The 17,387-nt window shown below is 40.6% G+C and overlaps 1 protein-coding gene across 1 annotated transcript; it reads right to left on the minus strand.

The window, feature by feature from the left end:
* Positions 1–11,502: 11,502 nt before the first annotated feature.
* On the minus strand, positions 11,503–13,055 carry LOC139405685 (twist-related protein 2-like). The gene is made up of 2 exons (XM_071148103.1): positions 12,388–13,055; positions 11,503–12,054 (listed from the first exon to the last, which is right to left on the minus strand). Exon 1 carries the CDS (start codon positions 12,919–12,921, stop codon positions 12,418–12,420), a length of 504 nt encoding a protein of 167 aa, XP_071004204.1. The 5' UTR covers positions 12,922–13,055; the 3' UTR covers positions 11,503–12,054; positions 12,388–12,417.
* Between the last annotated feature and the right edge of the window lie 4,332 nt (positions 13,056–17,387).

Here is a 17,387-nt window from a genome sequence, read left to right on the forward strand (position 1 = left end):
ACACAAGGTGCAGTGGTGAACCCGTCATTTAGCCTGTTCTCTGGACAGCTATGAAGGGAGAACTCAGGGCTCTGGACGCAATCTGATGCCACGTTTCAATTACTCAGTCACTTTGGATTACCAATGTACCATTCACTGTGATGAAACACTGACCTGTTATGATTTGATTCAGACGTTTTATTCTTGGTGAATTGTTGTGCTGGAATGAATTGGCCTTTCCTCTGACCAGCAAATTAAGTATGCAAATCTTGCTTCAGTCAACTCTCTCTCAACATAGCTCATTAAACTAACCAATGCAAAGTGTAGCAATAAGGTATTTAATTTACCATAACTTTATACATCGACTGCCAGATTAGGTTGTATTGGTTATTTGAGACCTACCTGAAAGTCATATTGACTTTTCCTCAAAAAGCCTAATTTGATCATCTATTTCTGGAACATTTCTCTAAACATTTCTGTATTCTTTGATTGTATTGTAAGGACATGTGACTTATAAAAAGTCAAGCCTAACTGGTCTGTTTCATTTTCTCTCTTCACACTGATGAAGGCTGCAAAGCCAAAACGTCCGTGTACGCTATTCCTGATGCAGTGAAAACAAGCTTCATGCGACATGGATTTGAGTGTGAACCCATCACACCTTTTGTTTGTCTGAATTCACAATTAGGCACCAGCCAAGCTTCTGGGGGAGCACCATGATCCCCTTCTGATTAACTCTCTCACCAACCCACCTGAGAGAAAAGCACCTCCCTCTCGCTCCAGTTATACATCGATTCACAAATCCAAGGGAAATCCTAATGAAAACAAGCTTTCCTCCAAGGCTGAGATGATATGGGTCAAAGAATTACACCCTATTCCCTACATAGTGCACTACTTTTGACAAGAGCCCTATGAGCCCTGGTCAAAAGTAGTGCACTACAACATATTGAGTCAGTTCCATTTGGAACTGACTCAATATGGTTTCAGTTATACTGAAACAATGATCTGAGATCTGTAAATCAAACATGAAAAGGCCTTGGAGGAAAAGACAGAATATATTTTTCATTGGTCATCCAGTCAGGCAATACTTTGTCCATCTCTTCGGGAATGGAAAGGTTCAGTCATCCCCATCTGTAGTATTGTACAGCACTGCTTTCATGAATACATACGCCTGCTTATCAAAATGACTACTACTTTCAAACATTATCCAGTTGAATGACACAATAAAGATATAGGCTTTAGTCTCAGTGCTGAAATCGTACATTTAGTGTACTGTGGATGTGCACCTCTACTCATTCCCAGCTTCCAATGGGCTCATTCAATCCCTGTCCTATCCTCCTCCCCAAGTTGTTGTTGTATCTACATGTTTTCAAACACCTTACCTGGTAAATGCATGTAAGTAAGTAAATAAATACAGAAACAACTCATGCCATGTCAGAGCTTCTTCCACTTCGTAAACCTCATAGACATCTTGCCTTTCCACACAGCTCTCAGGGTTTTTCATTGTAAAGCACAAGGCAGCTAGAGGTTGTGACTCAAATGGAACACTATTCCCTATATAGTGCACTACTTTTAACCAGATCAAAAATAATACACTATACAGGCAATAGGGAGACATTTGCATGCATCCACACTGTTCCTACAACAGCAAAGCTAAACAGATTCAACAAGCCCTCCCCTTACCTTCTAGAACAGTACAGAGCTACAGGGGAGATGGTGGGAGTCTCAAATGGCCCTCTATTCCCTATATAGTGCAATACTTTTGACCAAGGTCCATAGATAAAAAGGATGCACTATATAGGCAATAGGGTACCATTTGGGATGCAACCAGGGGCCTTACTCTTCATTTCTGCTGGATGAGTCTCACTTTGTCTGTAATAATAATCATAGCTTTGTGTCTCTGTCTTACCTTCCATAATATACAGCTAAGAGTGCAGGAACCAATGGGACTGGTCCTTTATTTTTCAGAGACCCTGAGGTGATCTCTCTGACACTGGAGGATGTGTCAATGTAAGCTGGTGTATAGCAACTATATGTGGACAACACCAAATTAATTGTTGCAATTTTAGATATTTATATTGTAGATCAGCACATCTGGACTGAATATGAGGGGTATCGTTCATTAATTATTCATAGATTTTCAGTATTCAAACAATCAGCAGACTTACAACCTCAGGGTGTGTGTGTGTGTGTGTGTGTGTGTGTGTGTGTGTGTGTGTGTGTGTGTGTGTGTGTGTGTGTGTGTGTGTGTGTGTGTGTGTGTGTGTGTGTGTGTGTGTGTGTGTGTGTGTGTTGGTCTCCTGTCTACCAAAGCCTTGTCTGGATTGAAATACTGTATCTTTGATCTTATCTCCAGCCCTGGTCTGCACCGGTCCTTTGTTGAATCCTCACATAGTTGGAGGGCTTTGCAGTCTGCACCTGTTTCTTATTGGGATGCCACTAGGTCTTATAGCTGCAGTCTGCACCTGTTTCTTATTGGGATGCCACTAGGTCTTATAGCTCTGCAGTCGGCACCTGTTTCTTATTGGGATGCCACTAGGTCTTATAGCTCTGCAGTCTGCACCTGTTTCTTATTGGGATGCCACTAGGTCTCAGCTCTGCAGTCTGTACCTGTTTCTTATTGGGATGCCACTAGGTCTCAGCTCTGCAGTCTGTACCTGTTTCTTATTGGGATGCCACTAGGTCTTATAGCTCTGCAGTCTGCACATGTTTCTTATTGGGATGCCACTAGGTCTCAGCTCTGCAGTCTGTACCTGTTTCTTATTGGGATGCCACTAGGTCTTATAGCTCTGCAGTCTGTACTTGTTTCTTATTGGGATGCCACTAGGTCTCAGCTCTGCAGTCTGTACCTGTTTCTTATTGGGATGCCACTAGGTCTCAGCTCTGCAGTCTGCACATGTTTCTTATTGGGATGCCACTAGGTCTTAGCTCTGCAGTCTGTACCTGTTTCTTATTGGGATGCCACTAGGTCTCAGCTCTGCAGTCTGTATCTGTTTCTTATTGGGATGCCACTAGGTCTCAGCTCTGCAGTCTGCACATGTTTCTTATTGGGATGCCACTAGGTCTCAGCTCTGCAGTCTGTACCTGTTTCTTATTGGGATGCCAGTAGGTCTCAGCTCTGCAGTCAGCACCTGTTTCTTATTGGGATGCCACTAGGTCTTAGCTCTGCAGTCTGCACCTGTTTCTTACTGGGATGCCAGTAGGTCTCAGCTCTGCAGTCTGCACCTGTTTCTTATTGGGATGCCAGTAGGTCTCAGCTCTGCAGTCTGCACATGTTTCTTATTGGGATGCCACTAGGTCTTATAGCTCTGCAGTCGGCACCTGTTTCTTATTGGGATGCCAGTAGGTCTCAGCTCTGCAGTCGGCACCTGTTTCTTATTGGGATGCCAGTAGGTCTCAGCTCTGCAGTCGGCACCTGTTTCTTATTGGGATGCCAGTAGGTCTCAGCTCTGCAGTCGGCACCTGTTTCTTATTGGGATGCCAGTAGGTCTCAGCTCTGCAGTCGGCACCTGTTTCTTATTGGGATGCCAGTAGGTCTCAGCTCTGCAGTCGGCACCTGTTTCTTATTGGGATGCCAGTAGGTCTCAGCTCTGCAGTCGGCACCTGTTTCTTATTGGGATTCCAGTAGGTCTCAGCTCTGCAGTCAGCACCTGTTTCTTATTGGGATGCCACTAGGTCTTATAGCTCTGCAGTCGGCACCTGTTTCTTATTGGGATGCCAGTAGGTCTCAGCTCTGCAGTCTGCACCTGTTTCTTATTGGGATGCCACTAGGTCTTATAGCTCTGCAGTCTGCACCTGTTTCTTATTGGGATGCCAGTAGGTCTCAGCTCTGCAGTCTGCACCTGTTTCTTATTGGGATGCCAGTAGGTCTCAGCTCTGCAGTCTGCACCTGTTTCTTATTGGGATGCCAGTAGGTCTCAGCTCTGCAGTCTGCACCTGTTTCTTATTGGGATGCCACTAGGTCTTAGCTCTGCAGACTGCACCTGTTTCTTATTGGGATTCCAGTAGGTCTCAGCTCTGCAGTCTGCACCTGTGGCCCACAGTTAAATCCACCAAACAAAATATTGTCAAGTCCATTGTCCTGCAATATATCCATAGTCTATTCATCATAGTCTATTCATCATAGTCTATTCGTCATAGTCTATTCGTCATTGCAATGTATTCTGTCAGATATTTCCATCTAAATTGTTACATTCGTCAATCAATTATATTTTCAAACATATTATCACTTTACAAATCATAGCTGAATAATCAGCGAGGGTGCCGTGGAAATTGAAGTTCCCCACTGGTCACAAAGTGGTTGAATCAAGGTTGTTTCAACGTAATTTGTGAAGGTATTGTGATGTGGAATCTATGTGGAAAATACATTGGATTTGAAAAAAGTACAATTTAAAACTGTTGTTTTAAGGGTGAAATTTCAACTACAGGATTGTGTCATCATGGTAAACAAACTTCAACATAGACAAACCTTGGAGAAAATATGTATTGGACATGTACCTTTCAAACAACGTCAGATCTTCAACTTAACTCCACTGGGCAGCACCTCCTACTGGAGAATTGATGTATCTATCTACAGCTTCCCTTTGGCCTCCCATCCAGGGTTTTAACCAACGTCTGTGTTAAAGAATAGGCCTAAAGCAAATCAAACTTTTTAAAGTGCATTTAAAGTTAGATTTTCTTTCATTTAGTCCTATTCTTTAAATTAGATTTTTGGATGAAATGGAGACATGAATACAACATATCAATGATTCATTGTAGACAACTGTAATTAAAGCCAGACTAAGTCAATGGCACAGATGGAACTATCAAGCAGAAGGTGCATATCTCATACGTTGATATTTGGAAAAACCAAAGACTAATCAATATCACTTTTGAAATACAACAAATTGCGCATTCATTTGTCCACAAGTTAACCAATTATACTGTATGTTGGATTCACCTCTCTAACTCAACCAAAAATGTAAGTCAAAGACTGTGATTAAGCCAGTGGTTCAGATGGAACTATCCAAGCAGTAGATACATCTCCTTTAAATGTTGATATCTGGTTGCATTGTCAACCAAAGACAATTCAATATTAGGTTTGTAATATTAAGTTATGGCTATTTTACAAACGAATGTAACATTCAACATTAAAATGAGTATCACATCCATGGCCACATTGAGGTTACTGTAACTATACATGTCTTATTGTGTAATCATATAACGCGTGCATGTTGAAGATAGCATGCATGACCTATGCATGTCTTGTTGTGTAATCATATAACGCCTGCATGTTGAAGATAGCATGCATGACCTATACATGTCTTGTTGTGTAATCATATAATGCGTGCATGTTGAAGATAGCATGCATGACCTATGCATGTCTTGTTGTGTAATCATATAACGCGTGCATGTTGAAGATAGCATGCATGACCTATGCATGTCTTGTTGTGTAATCATATAACGCCTGCATGTTGAAGATAGCATGCATGACCTATACATGTCTTGTTGTGTAATCATATAACGCGTGCATGTTGAAGATAGCATGCATGACCTATGCATGTCTTGTTGTGTAATCATATAACGCGTGCATGTTGAAGATAGCATGCATGACCTATACATGTCTTGTTGTGTAATCATATAACGCGTGCATGTTGAAGATAGCATGCGTGACCTATGCAGGTCTGTGGAGAGCTTCACAATTACTGTAATAATCTGCGCAGAATCTCTAACGGCATTGATCACTTGCGCCATGTACTTTTAATGTCATCTCAACTGCAATCCCGGTCATTCGGTTCTGCTAAAATATTAAACACAGTGATAACACATTATTAATGCTGAATAAATAAAAAATATATTTTAAATTGAATTCCCATTTTAATTTTGCTGTGCTTTTAAAAATGTTTTAAAGTGCATAGACATTTGGTTGACAATTAAACCAAAACATCTGACATTGTTTTTCGATTGGAATTTCGTGGTACTTACTGACTTTATAATCCCCATGGGGAAACTGTGTTGCCGTGTCATGTACACGTTTAAAGCGGCGTTTAAAACAAAATTGACAATACAACTTTCATAATATACCAATATATATATATATATATATTTAAAAACTAGCCTGCTGGCCTTACTGTGTCGATAGGAACATTAGCCCGAGATATTTAGGAGGGATATCACACCTGGCACAAATGACTGTCTAGTTCTGTTTTTCCTGCTGAGTGGTGCCCAATGCCTGCGCCCAGAGGGGAGTAGCTCAAAGTCCGGGTACAGGGGGTGGCTTGGGTCTAAAATGATTTTGTACGTTTTGTACGCATAGTGACAACACATTGGAAATTCAACTAACTTTTGGGTGTATTTTTGAGTGGGTGAATAAAGGTTGTAATCTCATCAACGTCTCAACCAAATATTACCCAATTGTCCACGTTGAAATGACGTGGCGTGCCCAATATAATTGTTTTTAATATTACCTTTATTTAACTAGGCAGGTCAGTTAAGAACAAATTCTTATTTTCAATGACGGCCTAGGAACAGCGGGTTACCTTCCTTGTTCAGTGGCAGAACGACAGATTTGCTCGGGGATTTGTTCTTGCAACCTTCCGGTTACTAGTCCAACGCTCTGACCACTAGGCTACCTGCCGCCCCATTATGATCAAGTTGCATCTACCGACTACTGTCCTGTCCTTCACCACGGAAAGTTTTGATGCGGCCTGGACAGACTTGTCCTGTCCTTCACCACGGAAAGTTTTGATGCGGCCTGGAACGACTTGTCCTGTCCTTCACCACCGAAGGTTTTGATGCGGCCTGGACAGACTTGACCATTGAAAATGTTTATATTTTCACAACATTTATAATGGGTGTGTACATATTTAGCCATTGAAAATAGCGTCATTGGAATAGTAGCTTATGCTATTTATGAAAGAATTGTGTGCTATTAGGAAAGCGGCCTATGGTAGAATAGGTCTATACACCTGTTCTCATGGTAGAATAGGTCTGTACTCCACCTGTTCTCATGGTAGAATAGGTCTGTACTCCACCTGTTCTCATGGTAGAACAGGTCTGTACTCCACCTGTTCTCGTGGTAGAATAGGTCTGTACTCCACCTGTTCTCATGGTAGAATAGGTCTGTACTCCACCTGTTCTCGTGGTAGAATAGGTCTGTACTCCACCTGTTCTCATGGTAGAATAGGTCTATACTCCACCTGTTCTCATGGTAGAATAGGTCTGTACTCCACCTGTTCTCATGGTAGAATAGGTCTGTACTCCACCTGTTCTCATGGTAGAACAGGTCTGTACTCCACCTGTTCTCGTGGTAGAATAGGTCTGTACTCCACCTGTTCTCATGGTAGAATAGGTCTATACTCCACCTGTTATCATGGTAGAATAGGTCTGTACTCCACCTGTTCTCATGGTAGAATAGGTCTATACTCCACCTGTTCTCATGGTAGAACAGGTCTGTACTCCACCTGTTCTCATGGTAGAATGGGTCTATACTCCTGTATACACCTGTTCTCATGTATGTCACAGTCATTCTTTACACTGTCCACTTGACCTAGTCCCCTGCTATATCAGAACTCAGGCACCCCTCGCCCCATTTGTGTGTCAATTATATTATAATAATTATTATTATAATAATAATAACAATCATAATAACAATCATAATATTCATCATAATAAATTGTGTATAATTATAAATAACAATTTGATAAAATGTGTTTTAGGCCAAAATATTATTTTATGTAATTTACCTTGGGCCAAATCTTATTAAGAAACGAATGAACTGAATATAGAATAGTACAAGACAGTATCAGAAAGCCATATATCCTCGAAGGAAGGAATGCATTCTGGAGATAATGAACAACTGTTACCAGTGTATGCAGTTAGTTATTCAAGACTCATTTTCTGATGAAGTTATTGGCACCCAGTGATATAAACCGAGACTACAGGGATGAGGGATTATTTCACATTTTTTTATTTTAAAATCACGTTATTTCATTCTTACATTGCATTTAAATTATACATTCGGTAGGCCTATAATTTGCTTATTAGGAACATCACAAATACTTCAACCCTTATAGAAAACATTCCGTTATTGGTCAACACAGAAAATAGTCTGTATTATATTGATTTATGATAGATTGATTTTATTTTCTTGTCCTTTTCAAAACCACATATTTGTCATCGATCATTTTACGTCCCCATTTTCTAACAAAGAGGTATCATTTTGCATCCCGATTTTCTAAGAAAAGAAACTCTGCAAAGTATTGGCTAAGGTTTAGCAGTCAACGAAGAGCAGGAAACTCACTGCAGGTCGTATTGAAGGCCCATTTCAGACTAACCCTTTGTACCAAAGTACAATTCCACACAGGCCTGGCCTATATTATATTCAACATCTCAATAGATAAGCGCGTTTCAATAACTATCAGACGTTATTTGGCGTCTTTCCAACAACCACTGGGATACGGTATTGCATCCTGCCATTACCAAAACAACTTACATAATACTGGTTAACAACATTGACGTCGATTGCTGTAGGCCTTCTCCCAGCACATATTTAAAAAAATGCTATATTCTCTTACCCCCATCTCCAGCAAATTCCTGCGCGGTTGGAACCGTCCATTTTAGTTTGATAGATTTCCAATGGGACGTAGGCCGAGGTTCCATCGCAGGTGAGGCCCGTGGTAATCTATTATCACCCACACGATGTGCTGAGTCGTTTTTTGTTGTGAATAGAACGCTAATGCTTCTCTCCGATCTTATTTCGAAGCCTTTCTGTCGAGGAATGCTCTCGAACCAAGGCGAGTCCCTGTTCTACAACAACATCTGTTCATTTCACGTGACTTTTGTAAAATACTAACATCTGTTCAGAATAGGTTTCTTTCCGTGCCTCTCTCTGCGTCGTGTCCGTTACCAACTCCTCTCCGCAAACACAGGAACGTATACTTGCTCTTAGTTGTATTACATTTCTGAGTTGGAGAGAGTTTGTTGACTTCAAATTAAGCTATTTTGCTTGTCAACGGGAACAGCTTGGATGTTCATATAAGCAAGTTGTGTTCTTAGGTAGGCTAAGGACTAGGTTTATCTTTTGCATTCAGGTTTTTAGTTTGCACGTAACTCTATTTTGCGTTTTGGAACTTTTCTTGTGATTCTGCAGTGACTGTGTCCATAAAAACAAGCGGTGTATAGGAGACTTTCACATATGCTGGTTGTATACTCCACCACCTCACACTAGCCTACAGGGCCTACCAAAGACGCCTTGAATTTCATAGACATCTGGGAATTCCATACATGCCTCACAAGCCAATTGCACACCTTCAAACGGACACGTGCTTTGAATTAAACGACTTCAGGAGGGTTGAAGAGTCCAAAATACTTTTCCAGATTCAACAAACGGATGGATAGATGAAGCGTCCAGGGGCAGTAACTGCAGGCTATGCAATACTTTGATTGAACATGTATTCTGAGGGAACACGCCTGCGATCTCAGATTGACAATCAGTTGTTCTGCGTTATCTGCCATAAAGGGACATGTTTGCACAGCATCTACAACTGATACACATGGCCACATGGCCTAATACATGCTAATGCTAATAATCTATCAACACCCGTTCACCTCAAATAAATCGGTGAAGAATATGGGGACAACGTTATGGGGATCAATTCATTAGACGCGCTTTGATTTACAGGCGGTTTGGCAGGAGCTTTAGCCTGAGCGCTTGCTATTAAAGCCCGCCATATGGGAAATAACGTGCGCTCATCAGTTCGATTTATTAAATAGTTTTTGTTTATATGAAAGCCACAGACAGAAAATAAAACCCACCAACAAGATTTGTTAACGTAAGCTTAATATTTGACTCTGTCTCGCATCAGTAGCCTATTACATTTAGCAAAGTAACATGACTCTTTGTGAATAGATTAGAAGTAGCCTAAAATAATACAGACAGTCATTTACAATAGGCCTGCTACATCGTCTAGGCTACATACTAGGCTATATGCAATATCATGATTTAAGGTGTTATGAATCGCATATCAATATATATCACAATTGAATAGGCCTATATTAATTTAGTATGTTTCAGCTTTTGCAAAACTAAAACTAGAGTAACTTCATTTATCAGAAACATGGAATAATCTCATTTATCAGGAACACAGAATAATCTAATATATCAGGAACATGGAATAATCTCATTAACAGGAACGTGGAATAAACTCATTTATCAGGAACATGGTATAACCTAATTTAATATGAAAACATAATAACCTAATTTATCAGGAAAACGGAATAACCTAATTTATCAGGAACATGGAATAACCTCATTTATCAGGAACATGGAATAAACTCATTTATCAGGAACACTGAATAACCTTATTTATCAGGAACATGGAATAAACTCATTTATCAGGAACGTGGAATAACCTTCTTTATTCTTTATCAGGAACGTGGAATAACCTCATTTATCAGGAACATGGAATAAACTCATTTATCAGGAACATGGAATAACCTCATTTATCAGGAAAACTGAATAACCTCATTTATCAGGAAAATGGAATAACCTAATTTATCAGGAACATGGAATAAATAAATTTATCAGGAACATGGAATAACCTCATTCATCAGGAACATGGAATAACCTCCATCAGGAACATGGAATAACCTCATCAGGAACATGGAATAACCTCATTTGTCAGGAAATTGAATCATCTAATTTACCAGGAACATGTAATAACCTAATTGATCAGGAAAATGGAGTAACCTCATTTATCAGGAACATGTACTAATAGCAAATGTCAACACTATAGGCTTTAGTGGCGCACAAAGTGTTGCTACACAATTAAAAACGGCAAAGTTTGCCTACTACTATACAATAATAATTAAAGCAGTAGTCTGGTTTATTTTACAAATAGGCTAATAATAATATTGTTCATAATAATAATAATAATACATTATTCCAACGATGTCCGTTCATTACTACAAAACAAACCTAATAAATAGTATGATTATTTAGTCTTTCATAACCTATAACATAACCTATAGTCCCATTGGGTCGAGAGAAATCCGATATTCGGAGGCATTTCAGGAGTATGTTGGTTTAAGATGAAGCGTGATTATGTTGATTATAAGACCATGCCAAAAACAACCGTGAAACGTTTCCCAGGTGGACACAGTTTTAATACATTGCATACACACCTCTTACTGAATGATCTCTGCGAAAGTTGTTGTCGTAAATGTGAATGTTAAGCATGGTCCACTTGTGGATTGGAGCAGGACACATTATAAACATTCACTTCAATGTGAAGACTTACCGCCAATTTATTAACTATTTGTGTCAGAATAAAAGTCGAAGTAGCCTAACTGGTAGCCTACCAGATAACTCTGCTGCATAAGATTGCATGTTTGCATCAAAAGAGGGAATTACTAAAGTATTTGACAATTGTTCGATCCTAGGACATTTAGATTTGTATAATCATACCATATGTGTTTGGTTGAAACTTAATTAATGAAGTAAAAAGGGAAATCATTTTGTTTTATCATTTACTTTATTGCGGAAAATATACAATTATTTACACAACAATAATAAAAATAGGAATGCATTTCAGACATAAGATCTATTCCTCATGTAACACGTGTCATCAATAAATAAATACATGTATTCTGAAAAGAATAACCTCAATTATTTTTGCACAGGTTGGCGACACATTATTTCAACCCATTAGCCTATAATACCGCAGTCAGTCCACATCGAAAGTCTCACACGGAAACTGAGACAAATGCGTCGATGCGGCCCTTTAACCTCCACAGAATACGGTCCACAGAGTCAAAGACATGCATGAAAACATACATTTCCAAGTAACATTCGTCGTCAACAATAAAAAAAACTAACGTATTTCAGAATGTAGTAGTGTAGTAGCCTAGCACTCGAATGCAGATCCAGGTCGTCCAAACGCGGGCCTTTCCCAGGCAAAGTGCTCTCCCCACGCCCTGTCCTTTTTGGTTTTAAATGGTTGTCAAAGTTTGCTCCCATAAACCGCAGCTTTGTGTGTTTCCAGCATTATTCTCCAGAATTGCCCCGTTGTCATACTGATAAGCAGAATCAGCTGTCACCTGCAGATCAGAAAATTATAAAAAATACGATTAATTATTGACGCCTGACTACGAAAAAGTTCAACAAAACACAGCAACCTAGACTTGTTTATGGCTGCAGTATGACTCACAGATCCAGGAAAGTACAATAGTCTATTAAAGTAGAACACTATTTAAACTGATACTGTTAAAAAAACAATAGCCCAAATAGGCTGTAGTCAAATGTAGTAGGCCCATAGGCCTAAAGTGATTATTTTTGTATTTAGCCATTTTGTACAACGAACATCAACTGAAATGGTTGCAATGTAGTACGGTCTTAAAAAGTAAGACAATGAGTTGGAAAACAGAGCATACCATTTTGGACTACAACTCTTCGGCCGTGAGCTAGTGAGATGCTGACATGGACCAAGCGCCCTCCATCCTCCATACAGAAAACGCATAGCTTAATCTCTCATGAGCCACATAACTACAACTTGCCATTTTGGAGTCCAATTCATCGCTCTGCAGAACTTGGTACAGGAAATCGATGTACCTGGCAGCAAGTTTTAAGGTTTGTATTTTGCTCAGTTTGTCTGAAGGCAAAGTGGGGATGATTTTCCGCAAAGACGAGAAAGCTTCGTTGAGTGACTGCGTCCTCTGCCGCTCGCGCACGTTCGCCATGACTCGTTGCGTCTGTAGGTCTTCGAAAGAATGTGGACTGCTGCTGCTTGACTTTTTCCCTCTTTTCCCAGGGGTAGGGCTATCTGAATCCTCCCCGTTTTTCCTGCTTGATGTCCTTTTCCTCCCACATCTCTTCGGTTGCCTATCCAGTTCCCCCTCACTGTTGCCGAGACTGTCTAGTGGAGAGCCTGGGGAGCTCGACTCTTCCCCGGTCATTTCCTCAGACATCACCCCTTAGTTAGAAGACAGACAAGCGACAGTCAGTCCGAATGATCCACGCATCAAGTTAACGGTTATTTCCAGTTGCGCCTTCGATTCACCGCCTTTGAAGACACCAATAATAAAGTATCCATACATGGGATCCCGAGACAAGAAATGTTTTCTGATACTTGAGAAAGTTACGGAGTTCTTATAGCCTGTATGGCGTAAAGATTTGGAGAGAGAGAGGATTGGCCAATAAAGTATATTACGTGTAAAGAGGGGTGGGCGCGAGCAAGGAACTATGAGGAACTCCTCTCGCTGCATGGTCTGCTGAAAACAAAGTCGGAGACCTCTGAAAGCTACTTCATCAATGGCGGGATTGGTATTGTAAAGCCTAGAATATAAATTGGATAGGCTTATCAAAGTAACACATTTTGTTTGATCTAAATCTCATTGAATATGCTAATGTGTAATGACACTATTAGGTAAAACATAAATACGTTTAAGCGTTGAATGCAATATTTGTTTTTACGCGCAACAAACAATCTAGATTTTAACTCAATGTATGCCATGCACCATGTTGTAATTCAAGATGAAATTAAACACTAAAGTAAAACAGTAACACGATATGGAGCCAAACGATGAATACCTAAACGTTATTCTTATATTCCTCTAGTTTGGATAAACATTATCATTATACGCTGGCTCATTCATGCGCACAAGTAGAGCGTATCCAATAGACCACACACACACCACCTGTAAACATACAACTGGCAACCCGCTGCTGACCCAACCTTTAATTTACCTAAACAGTTTTCGAGGTAATTATCCTGGATGAGAATGATCCTGGGTGAGAATGATTCTGGATGAGAATGATTCTGGGTGAGAATGATCCTGGATGAGAATGATTCTGGATGAGAATGATTCTGGATGAGAATGATCCTGGATGAGAATGATTCTGGATGAGAATGATTCTGGGTGAGAATGATCCTGGATGAGAATGATCCTGGATGAGAATGATTCTGGGTGAGAATGATCCTGGATGAGAATGATCCTGGATGAGAATGATTCTGGATGAGAATGATCCTGGATGAGAATGATCCTGGATGAGAATGATCCTGGATGAGAATGATTCTGGGTGAGAATGATCCTGGATGAGAATGATCCTGGATGAGAATGATCCTGGATGAGAATGATCCTGGATGAGAGTAAACTGACATATTTTTTCTTTAAGGGCATTTAAATGTGTCCTTAACTGGAATCCATGTATTTATAAATGAATATGAGACTTAGCCCATACTTTCTGTTGACTAGGCTACTGCAGTACTACTTTTAGCCCCTTATTCTGGAAACTAGAGATGCGTTTGAGTCCAACAATATCATTGTCCTCTATAGCCACAATTCTTCAGTGTTGTTGAAACTCCAATTCTACATGGGCATCAGTGTTGTTGAAGCTCTCTTGAGAAGACTGTAACTACATTGTCCACAAGAGGGCATATACCTCTATCATTATCTTTATCTCTAGACTCTAGAGCAGAGCTCTCCAACCCTGTTCCTGGAGAGTACCCTCCTGTAGGTTTTAACTCCAACCCTGTTCCTGGAGAGATACCCTCCTGTAGTTTTTAACTCCAACCCTGTTCCTGGAGAGCTACCCTCCTGTAAGTTCTAACTCCAACCCTGTTCCTGGAGAGCTACCCTCCTGTAGGTTTTAACTCCAACCCTGTTCCTGGAGAGTACCCTCCTGTAGCTTTTGACTCCAACCCTGTTCCTGGAGAACTACCCTCCTGTAGGTTTTCGCTCCAACCCCAGTAGTAACTGATCTGGTTCAGTTTATCAATCAGCTAATTAGAATCAGGTGCGCTAGATTAGGGTTGGAGTTAAAACCTACAGGACGGTAGCTCTCCAGGAACAGGGTTGGAGTTAAAACCTACAGGACGGTATCTCTCCAGGAACAGGGTTGGAGTTAAAACCTACAGGACGGTATCTCTCCAGGAACAGGGTTGGAGAACTGTGCTCTATAGTCACTAGACCAGGGTTCCCCAACTGGCGCGTTTTTAAATTGAATTATTCATTTATTTGTACTTTTATTATTGTTGGACATAAAATATTGTTCCCAAGTATTCCCTCGCATACGATCAATAGAAATGTAAGCAAGGTTTGAAAGGATTACGTTTTAGTGAAATATTATATCTGTTTGGGCTTGGGGTCAATTTGCAGCCTGCAAATTATTTGAAATTATGTTCCGGTCCCCCGACCAAAAATCTTCCCACAGCTGAATCTAGTTTGATGATCCCTGCTCTATAGCGTTTCTAATTAGAAGATATTCCCCCATGCTATAAAAGTGATGTCTCATGTACAGTAATTTAGCTTAATACAGAAATCTAAACAAAAAACAGTTATCTCATAAATACTGCAATAAAATATTATTGAAGTCAATCACATTTACTACATTTTGTAACATACAGTATGAATGCTTAGTCCTGGTTAAAGTTGTAGCCAAGGCTACATGTGGGCTCCCAAATAAAAGGTAAGTTAACACGGCTGCTACCTCACCCTCTAATGAAGGTGAATTGAGGAGAAAACTGAATTGCAGAGGAAATTTTGCAACTCTTGGAGGACAGTGCCCCTATATAAAAGGCCTCTCTGTAAGAAATATTTACCAGGATGTGGGGGTGGTAAACAATAAACAATATCCATCTTGTGTCATAGTAAGAGGATTACCTTCTCTGGGTTCTAGAATCCCCAGGAGCACCAATAGGGGAGCAGGAAGCATGAGGGCAGGCAGGGTTAGAGGTCACAACACCAGTGACTATTCATTGAAACCAGCGTCCAACCAGGGCCCAGGGCTCAGAATGAATCATTGTTCTGACTGGGGGACAGACAGGGAGACACCTTAGGGCATACCTTACTTACACCGAGGTTGGTTAACTGTGACCTGTCCTGACCAATCATTTAATTGAATCAGTTTGACATGTTAGGGGCCAAACTGAAGTGCCAGTATCCAGGAACATCCATACATTTTGACTTAAAATATTATTGCGATTTGCCTACAATTTAAGGGCTCATTTGAAAAAGAGGCCTGGGTCCCAATGGGACTCCCTGTCAAAATAAAGGTTCACTAAAATATTGTAGCGACCCACACAGACAGCTGTGTGTTATGTGTTAGGCTATTAGTTGGTTGTGTTGTACTTACCAGTACCCAGTGTTTGCAGGGTCTGCCATGCCAATCAACCTGCTATCTGCCAATCACGGGAATGCCTGGAATGTTCTGATGCCGGGCATCCTGGTGGTTGGTGGAGTGGCGTGGAGGGGGGTTGGAACATTGGAAGTTAAGACCAGGTTTAGCCTTTGTTCTCTCTCTTACGTCTGGCTTTCACAAGAGAAGGTGACGGTTGTTTTATAGGGTATCCTTCATTTATTTGGCGTGGGCTACGGCCAAACAGTAGCCTGCGTAAAGTTGGGTTAATAAACCATAAATTCGTAAGCTCAATCCTCTGTCTGGACAATTGTTCCTTTGTGATCTAGTCAGGACATTACAATATTTTTTCTTCTTCTCCAGAATCATAAACGTTTTCAGAATGATTTAGCACTGAGACTAAAGATTCAACCAGTGATATTTCAGTAGATTTGAAGAGTCTATAAGCATCAGGTCCCCTCACCAGGTGACTTTACCTGCCTGTGTAGCCCTGTCCGTGGTGCTGATCCTTACAGTATTACTTCGCCTGATGTTGTCGTCAGGCTACAGTAAATTATGTCGAGCTATTAGCTTGATTATGGAAAACATCACATTCTGCAGTGAGGAGGCAGACAATAATATTACGCTGTTTTGCTTAAAGGTGAGGGCTTTTCTTTGATGTTGATATAAATAGGTTCCAAAACCTACAATGTTAATTAACAAAGCAGTAAACTGGACCAAAAGAAGAGCAACATAAACTGGATTGAAAGTCAGCAGTAGTCTAACCCAGCATTTCTTAAAGTATGGGTCGCGACCCGAAGTGCGTCGCGGACCTGTTAATAGTGGTTCGCGACGTGTCAGACTAAATGTATAATTATTTAACTAATTACTGGAATTGAGTTGGTGCAAGTGCAAATGCGCTCACTGTTTAGCAGCGGTATCTCAGCTCTGTTTGACAGCTGCTCGAATGGGAGGAAGATGTATGCTTCGTCGTTTACCGGGTCTTTTTTCTGCAGTTTTCGTGAACATCACTCTGCGCCCAACACGCTGCAGCTCTGTTGTTCAGCAGCAGGTGATGTGCTGTCTGCCGCTGACTTGTCATTCCCTCTCTCCATCACGTACCACTGTCATCAAATGGACTCGAGCTAGCCACAAGTTCTGACTGAGCTCAATCGTCATGAAACGCAAATACAGCGATGAGTTTCTCACTCTTGGTTTTGTACAAACTTTGAGAAATAGCGAGGATCGCCCGCAATGTGTTTTGTGCGGGGAAGTGCTTAGTAATGATTCTCTTAAAACAAACAAATTTAAACGACAC

The sequence above is a fragment of the Oncorhynchus clarkii genome, chromosome 3 (assembly GCF_045791955.1).
Source record: "Oncorhynchus clarkii lewisi isolate Uvic-CL-2024 chromosome 3, UVic_Ocla_1.0, whole genome shotgun sequence".
NCBI lineage: Eukaryota > Metazoa > Chordata > Actinopteri > Salmoniformes > Salmonidae > Oncorhynchus > Oncorhynchus clarkii.

Coding starts and splice junctions, on each gene's coding strand:
- LOC139405685 (XM_071148103.1), bottom strand. CDS start 12,921: ATGTCTGAGGAAATGACCGGGGAAGAGTCGAGCTCCCCAGGCTCTCCA.